At 35.3% G+C, this 9062-nt stretch overlaps 1 protein-coding gene across 1 annotated transcript in view; it reads left to right on the forward strand.

Annotated features, from left to right (window-relative positions):
* The first annotated feature begins 260 nt into the window (after positions 1-260).
* MYO3B (myosin IIIB) overlaps positions 261-9062 on the forward strand; it is a 175533-nt gene continuing 166731 nt past the window's right edge. Inside the window, exons 1-4 of the mRNA XM_010286583.1 lie at positions 261-460; positions 2025-2159; positions 5483-5587; positions 5850-5949. Coding sequence (XP_010284885.1) covers positions 314-460; positions 2025-2159; positions 5483-5587; positions 5850-5949 — 487 coding nt within the window. The 5' untranslated portion in view covers positions 261-313. The remainder of the gene's footprint in view (positions 461-2024; positions 2160-5482; positions 5588-5849; positions 5950-9062) is intronic.

Consider the following 9062-nt stretch of genomic DNA (forward strand, 5'->3'; position numbering starts at 1 on the left):
AACTTGTTAAAATGTGTTCAGAATGATGTAGTGTATGGGGCAATGTTTGAAGCAAATAATACATACAGCAAAGTAAGTAAAGAGAAGCTGTCGCTAGAGTTTTCTTTCCATTCCTTCATTTAGTGATCTTATCTTTCTGTCTGGTTTTCACTTGTGATTCTATCTGTATTTTTTCTCACATTAGGACAATATGTGATTTCTTTACCATAAGACACCACCTTTAGTACAGAGTTACTTAGTGTTTCCCACTGTATGTTTGTCTGCTTTGTTTTCCAGGAAGCCATTGTATGGTTTGTTTCAATACAATTCCAGTATGATTGGACTAGAATCATTAGCTGATCCTTCAGATACCTGGGAAATTATAGAGACTATTGGGAAAGGCACTTACGGTAAAGTCTATAAGGTTGCCAATAAGAAAGATGGGAGCCTGGCAGCAGTAAAGATTCTGGATCCTATCAGTGTAAGTAAAAAATATTAAACTGTAACTTCATTCTTAATTTAAAAGAATTTTCAGAGTTGAAGTGTAAATCAAATGTCTAAGATATTGAAAGCATCCTGAAGAGAACAATTTTGCAGAATGCATTGACAGAAGAAGTTTGGTACCATCACCTGAAAGCTGCAACTTACAGTTTCATCATCTTGTAGGTTGTTTGAAGACAGCATGTGCCTAGTTTCTTTTTTATGTCTGTGTAATTCTTCTGGTACAAATTTAGATATTTGTGCTTGAAGCATGCAAATGATAAGAAGGCACAGAAGCATTCCTCTTAGGCATCTGCTATAGCAGGGAAAATACAAGATGCTGTTAATAGTAATGTTCTTATTTTATTCTGTGGACTCCCTAAAAATGTTACTTTTCCTATCACAGAAGTACTGTGAACTTTAGGATATTTTATAGTTATCTTTTATATATAGTTATCTTTTCTATAGTTATGGTTATCTCTTATATAGTTACCTTTTCTATCTTCTATAGTTATCTAAGTGGATAATACTGCAAGGCAATAGTTAAGATAAAAAGGGAAGAAGAGCACAGCCCAAATTCTCAGAGGTAGTTCTGTGCCAGCTCTAGTTTTAGTAGATATTAAATGCCTCGCTTCCCTGGAGAGCCAAGGCCCTAGTTTTCAATGGAAGATTTAATTGGCAGATGCTTAGGTTGGATCAAGCTGGAGTTTGATTACTGACAGCTGGGCTAAAATATTTACTAAAAAAAGTTATAATTGTCATCTACCACTATCTTGGTTTTTTCTTGTAGAAATCTGAAGGAGGTAATAAATAAGATGATAGCGTTTTTAGCAAAATGGAAAAAAGGAAAATGCATGTAAGAGCTTAAATTTTCTAACGGTCACACTCTGTGCAGAAACAAGGAAAGATTCAGTGCTTAAGGACTGTTCTGAGTTATGGCTTGTGTCCTAATATTAAACCGCGTTTTGTAATTGTCACAAAATCCTTTCATTAACAAATATTTAGAAACATTTGCTTATTTCATGGATTTTGTTTTGTCTCCCTGTAGTCATTTCTGGTGTACCTCTTTTCGTCGTAAGAATGTCTTTGTTTTCACTGATGTCTCCTTTGAGGTTTTGTGAAATTGTTCTGTGTTTGGTCACATCTGATGACCATAGAAAAAAGAATGAATCAAAGATTCATGTATTTACATTTAGATTACCTATTAAAAAATATGCATGTTTAAAAATGGGATAGAAAATAATACATGTATAAATTTGTTACTTAGACAACTGAGCAAAGTATAATTTTTACTTTTCTGGTTGAGTATGTTATGCACTGAAAGAATCCTTGAAGAACAACTGCTTTACACAGACTTCACATTTTGTAGGCAAAAAAAGCAAAGGTGGCACGATTTGGTGTGGATTAAATTTACAGTGTTATGTGAGTACTTTCACTTGCATTAAAGTAGAACTCTTTAAAAGTACAAACTAATTAAAAATGGTTCTTTTTATCCATGAGAGTTTGTTCTTGCTTTGTACGGACTTACTGTGTTTATGTTCTGTGTGTTTGTGTTTTTTATTTAGGATGTAGATGAAGAAATTGAAGCAGAATATAATATTTTGCAGTTTCTTCCCAATCATCCTAATGTTGTTAGATTTTATGGGATGTTTTACAAAGCAGATCAATATGTGGGAGGACAGCTCTGGCTAGTACTAGAGGTAAAAAAATTTTGATAACATTACATCTTAACTAGTAAATGTTATTGGGTTTCTATGGTTTTTTTTTATTGCTAGAAGAGTCACAGGCTTTCATGATTCTCTGATTGGGGCCATTAATCAAAGGACTAGAGATGATGTGCGGTAGCCTACTGTTGAAAATCACATCCAAACTTAAAGTTTGTTTGATAGGGAGTGTCCTTGCATTTTATTTCTGTTCAAGCTGCTACATTCTGCCTCCAAAACAAGCAAATCCTTTTGACAGCTTGATTTTTTTTCATGTTGGACGAAACATCAGATAAGCCATTTCTCTAAATTTTTGGAGAGCTCAAGCGCTTGAGGGGAATGCAAAAGATGATTTAGTAGTAACGTGGAGGACAGTTAACAAACATGCAAAAGTGAACAGAAAAAACGTTATAGGAAAGTCTTTTTTATGGTAATTTAAAACTAGAGTCTGGTTGTTGAAAACCTAGCAACAGAAATTCCTTCTATTAACTCTTCTTGTGTGGTGGCAATCAGTATTCTTGCAATGAAAATGTATTTTGTTGCGACTTGAGTGACTGACAAAGATTGTTGTAAGATGAAGATTTCTTCTAGATGTTTTATAGGCTTAATTGATACAGGGCTGTGCACAGACTGATGAGCAGTAACAGACTGTTCAAATGTTCTCTCTAACTAGACCAGTAAAGTTAGCATTCACTTTTTAATTACTGATCACTTTAGAAGTTCCACTCCCTTTTCTTCAATAGTGACTGGAATCAGAATAGAGAATCTTTATTTCCACCTTAAGTTGAGGAATCCCAACAATACATCTAACTTCTATGTACTGCAGAATTATGTAGCTTGAATGAAAAACCTTTGGATGTGTTTCCTCTTAAATGTCAGTAACTATTAAAGAAGGAGCTTTGGTATTTTTGTTCTGGTGTAGTTTTTTACTGTATGCTGCTGGCTTTGTGTTGAGTTTGGGCTTGGTTTCCCATGTGTTTTCTTTTTTAATACAAGTGTAGCATATCCAACAGATGCATCACATGTGCTATTCCATATAACAAAATTTTGTAAAGCAGAATTGTGACAATGTATGTAACAAAATTGAATGTAGAATTTAAGAGAGTTAGGTGTTTGTACCTTATCAATTAAGTATGTTCAGTTCAAGTGTGTTTTTGTGCACATTATCCAAAGTTTAAAAAAAAAATTAACATTAAAAAAATAGTGTTTTCCTTATATGGATAAATTTACAAGGCAAGCTATTTCTTGCCTTGGAATTTACATGCAAATTTATGCACAGCAGTTACTTTTTATATTATAAATTAATGACGTTTTTTAGTAAAAGGGAATATACAAAGTACTCAGACTTTGATCCTGAGTCTTTGATGAAATACATTCATCGGATGTGTGACTTCCAAAATTTGTAATAAAATGGTGGATTTTTTTATTTCCTTTAGGCGCAATTTTGCCATTTTTCCTCACTGCAAGCAGGACGTTACTTTGATAAATGCCTAGGATGAGGAAGAGCAGCAAAAGTGGACATCTTTGTCCACTTTGTATGATGATGCAATTCTCACATAGTTGTAGTGTAGACAACTGTAAAGTAAGCTTCACTACTTTTCTATCTAAATATGCATCAGTCCACTTTTTAAACTATTACCATTAGGTACAAAGTGATAATGAAGTTTACAAGTTCATTTTGTCCCAGATCTTTGCTGGCTGTCAAGAACAGTGTCACTGACAGCTGCAGTTGTGTTTGTGGGTTATATTTATTTTCAGACTCAGTTATTCATTTAACAAATGCTACCAAACAACTGTCAGTCTGTATCATTTTTCAGTCACAACCAGCTTGGGGGTTTTTTTTGAAGTGAGGGCATATTTTCCTATATTTTATTTGTAGGCTAGAGATAAGCTTAGGACAGCCTGTCTCAACCGAACATTTAGTGCAGTGAAAGCAATAAACAAAAATCTTTGACATTATGGCTTGTCAGCAAATGGTTAAGCATGGAAAGAAAATCATGCACTTTCTTTCACAAGGTGATTAAGTTCTCCTATAAATACATTTGATGACTGATATTGAGCTGAATGCTCCCATGCTCCCACCCAATTGATTAAAAAAAAAAAAATTTAAAATTCCCTTCTTTAAAAAGTAAAGTCAAATTCCTGCAGAACCTATCAATGTTTTCACTGATGAAATTTTGCTTCAGGAACTTATTTACATAAAGGATGTCTGGTTTATCATGTGATCTGATCCTTTCCATGAACTAAAACTCTTAGTCATGTGAAATTTTTTGATGCAAGGGGAAGTCAGTAATAAATGAAGGAAAATATCGATGTATCACAGAAATTAGGGATTGAACTGATACGCAATTGGTAAAAGTTCTTTGAGACATGCAAAACTTGGGAGTTTGTAGAACTTCTGTTTTCATACCCTTCTCCTGATTTACACTGCAGTATTTTAAACTTAATACGGATAATGTAAAATGAACTTCTGTTGAAATGCATGTGATTTCTGTATGGCAGAAACATTGTTAAGTGTGCTGGCTACAAAAACAAGTCTAGAGGAGAAAATTCTATGAAAGTAGGGCAATCAATTCTCCCAACAATTGTGGATATTGAAGTAAAGAAAGAGGACAGCTGTGGGAATGGACAGTAAACTAATGGTCTGGGTGAAAACATTTGCAAAGATTCTAATTTTACTTTTTCTCCTTGTCTTTTTTTGTATGGCAGCCCATTAATGGGAAATGCTTGCAAGAACCTGTTTTTCTCAATCAGAATGTTTCATTTCAGTTGTTAGCAGCACATGCCATCAAATTGGACTATAGAGATATGGCTTCTGCGTACTTTATATTGCCTGCCAGCAGGAGCATTGATGGAGTGAAAGTTTAAAATGACTGTCATTTGTTGCTTCCCAGTTATCAAGAGCATCGATCTTTTCTGTCTGTCCTTTTCTTTGCACAGAAGCAGTTTTTCAAAAAGACAATGCATGTATTATTATTAAAATACTTAAATTGAACATATAATTTGTCTTTTAACAGCAAAATACAGTCCTGTTCGTAATATTTTGATTTTTAGTTACATTTTGTAAATTACACTTTATAATCTTTGGTTTTCACTTCCCTCCCCCCACTCAGGCTGCTGTGATTTATTATTAACATTGCTAATAAAATATGTTCTAAGGTGGGGTGACAACATAAATAATTGCAATGTAAAAATCTAGTTGGTCGCAGACTGGTGTAGTACAGCTTTGCATGGTAGGCATTCGCAGACTAAAAAAGTATATTGAGTAACTGAGGACTTGTCTTGCTTTTTTCCCCCCGCTCACCACTCTCGCTTCACAGCTGTGCAATGGAGGTTCTGTGACAGAGCTTGTCAAAGGCCTGCTGAAGTGTGGCCAACAGTTGGATGAAGCTCTAATCTCATACATCTTATATGGTGCTCTCTTGGTAAGGATGTTCATTGGGCTTGTAATGACAGCAGAGGGTGCCATTTACTTCTCTCATACATACATTTTCCATTTATAAAGTATGGTAATGTTGACAATACTATGTGGGCTATTATAGCAGCAGGGGTTGTATCAAGCATGTAATCCAATGGACAGATGTTTCTATAGAGTATGTGCAGATTGTCTTCATTACATTCCCTAATAACAGGGTAATTGTTTTTAAATAAGGGAGTAAACTTATTTTTGTTACTGCTGGTATATAGGGCCTTCAGCATTTACACAATAACCGGATCATTCATCGTGATGTGAAAGGGAACAACATTCTCCTGACAACAGAAGGTGGAGTCAAGCTCGTTGACTTTGGTAATGACCACTTCCCATTTGTTTTCCTGATACATGCAGTTTAGCCAAAGGCATCTGTTTACATTCCCCTGGGAAGGCATAATATCATAGTGAGAGACTATTTCAGAAGGATACTCTGATTATTTTAAGAAGGAAAAATGGAGAAGGAACCCGATACAGCAAGAATAAAACTTCTAACCAAAAATCAGTAATTAATCAGTAATTTTTAACTTAAAAACTTAAACTTAATAATTTAATAATCAAAACTAATTCTGGAGGTACCATTTTATTTACAGAGCTCTTTTGCATTTCACAAAGAATGTCAGTTTCAGGGCAGTTGTCCTCCTAATTTAAATTTAGATATTCTGTCTTTTGCATATGAAAAGGAAACATTCTTCTCTCTGAAATGGCTTTTTCTAGCCTTAAGCATATTTTTTTGCCTCTGAGCAGAAGGTAAATGGTCCCTTGGGTCCAAAACCCAACATCCATTTAATTTGTGATTATTGCTGCTAGATTTGAGCAGTGCCAGTCAGGAAACATAAGAAACAGGAGAGACAGAGAGATAGGTAGATAGAAGTGGACTTTGCAGTAGAACTTAACTCAGTTCAGCAATTTTTTTTCCCTTTAAACATGCACTTAGAAAAATAAGGGAATGCTCTAGTCTCTCAGATACGTATGCAATGGAATGGACAATTTTATTAAAGGTAACAAACAGATTATTAGTTATATGATTTATTAATGAAACCATATAATGTATAAGGTAATAGTCATTGAGAATAGTGTGTGAATAACAGATGTTTGTTTAGCAGTGCATGAAGGTAAAGAGAAACGCTCACAAAATGATACAAGTGTAAAATGGCATGCTAAAAAATTCTGCAAATAGTCATATTAAAAAATACTAAATCTATGTAGTAGAAAAAATTTAATACTGATGTTGTCATGGTGGTATAAATTTAACATAAAAATCTATTGAAGATGCTAAAGAAAGTTGGGAAACAATAGACTCTTTGATATCTTCTAAGGACAGAAATTCATTACATTGAGTGGCAAAGGTAACAATTAAAATAGTGCTGGGAGAACCATATGGCCTGAAGCAAAACTTGGAGTGAGTCCCTGACCTAGTACAAGGGAGGAAGATCGCTTCTCATCTGGGAAATTTTGGCAGTATGATCTTTGTTTGTAACTGCTCCATTCTGGGAAAAGTTGGCTTTTCTCCCCAAAGCAAAACACTTTTTTGGATGAATCAAAGGCCATAGCTGCAGTGGAAGCTCAGCTGGGAGCTCTGGCTTCCAAAGGCAGATCAGTGTGTTGCAACTCCAAGTGGCACATTGAAGGAAACTGAAAATCCCAACATTTCTGGTGTCCCATGGGTCTCTCTGATTCCACATTTAGGTTTTAGAGGGGAGGCATCTACATTTTAAGTTACAACAGTAACACTAGAAAACTACAACAAATATGACTACCTCAGAAAAAGATATGACTTAAATCTTGAGTGTTTCCTAACACTTGACAGTTAGGAAGCACCAAGAAATGCCCACGTATCTGTGGGCTTCCTGATTAAAGAAGCATCAGACACCAAACTTTCATTAAGTTGCTGTTTTTCCTCTCTAGCCCACTGCCATAGTCACAGAAGGGACTCTGGAGTTCAGGAAGAGAAAGGACTTGCAGTTCAGGCAGTTGAATGGCATCAAATTGGAGACTATTCTTGCTTCTGCCAGTGTTTGTGATGTTGGCAGGTCACTTGCATCAAATTTTTTATAAGTGGCCATTCTGCTCCTCATTTTCCCAATAGCCAATCTGAAACATCTTGTCCTCCTTTGCAGAAGAGCTAAGTGCTCTTGAACTGCAGCTGAGATCTCTTACAGCTCTGCTTGAGGCATGTGGAGTGCCTGAAAACTGAAAGAACTCAGATTAAGTACCCAAAACCAGGGGATGCTTTGGATATTTTTAGGTTAATCCCTGGAACTAATAATCCTCTCCCATTTTGCAGGAATGTTAAGGAGATTTATTGTTTGATGACAAGGGAAGGAAACATGTCCAAAGGAAAAGAAAATAATACTTTTAAATTTAGTATAGGATTGGGTGTACTAAATAAGTAACTAGGACTCAAATTGATGGGGATAAAAAAAAGAATTAAATGACTACCTATTCAGTGAATGTTGTCCATTCTATCCACAGAATGAGACAGAATCTTGAAGAAATAAAAAAAAGTTACTTCATATTCAAGGCTGTACATCTGGATATTAGGTCACAGAGAGGGTTACACAGATATTCTTAATTGAGAAAGCAAGTTGTGAAGTTATGCAATAAAGGCAAAAAAAAAAGGCACCTCAATGTAACATACACTTTTTCCCTCAACTGCTCTTGACAGCATAATATATTGGAATAAATGTTGGTCACAGTGTAAGTCGACCCAAAATGCCTGCAACTTATCATTCATTTATGCTCATGCTTGCTCACTCTCTCCCATTGTCTCCATCTCTTAGCTCTTTGGTATTGTGCACTGTTTTAGAGTGTCTGTAGATAGCAGCCTCAAATTAAGCTAGCTGAAGAGAGATCAGAGTTAAATGCCCAGAGGCTTGATGTAGGCCCTAGCCATTAACTGTTTCACAGTGGCACTCAGGAAATCACTGAAGGCTTGCAATCAAACTGAAAAATAAACACAGAATTGAATCTTGGAGCCAGCAATCAAATTATTTAATTTATACATTATGAGTCCCAATTTCTTATTTATTGGCATCAGGCAACGTGTATTATGTGTTTCTTCCCATTTTTAGTCTCTGGATAATGCCGTAGGAGCAGACCACTGTGTTTTTTGTTTTTAAACAAGATTAAGGTGAAATATGTTTTTTAAGTCAATATTGGTTTTGTGTTAATCTATTGGAATGCTCTTGAACCGCACAATTATATGTTGAGCAGAGCACAGAAGAAGATTTGCTGTGAAAGTTCATTCTTATTTGTTAATGTTGTTTGATTTCACTGTAGTTCATTCTTTCTTTTTTCATTTGTGCTTCAGTAGTCCAGCCCCAGTCAGCAAAGCACTGAAGCACGGGCTTTGTTTTAAGCATGTGCTTAACTCCCTAAGTACAAGCTGCAGTGTGAGCTTGAGCTTCCATGCTTTTCTCAATAGGGAA

Source organism: Phaethon lepturus, unplaced genomic scaffold (assembly GCF_000687285.1).
Source record: "Phaethon lepturus isolate BGI_N335 unplaced genomic scaffold, ASM68728v1 scaffold2230, whole genome shotgun sequence".
Lineage (NCBI taxonomy): Eukaryota > Metazoa > Chordata > Aves > Phaethontiformes > Phaethontidae > Phaethon > Phaethon lepturus.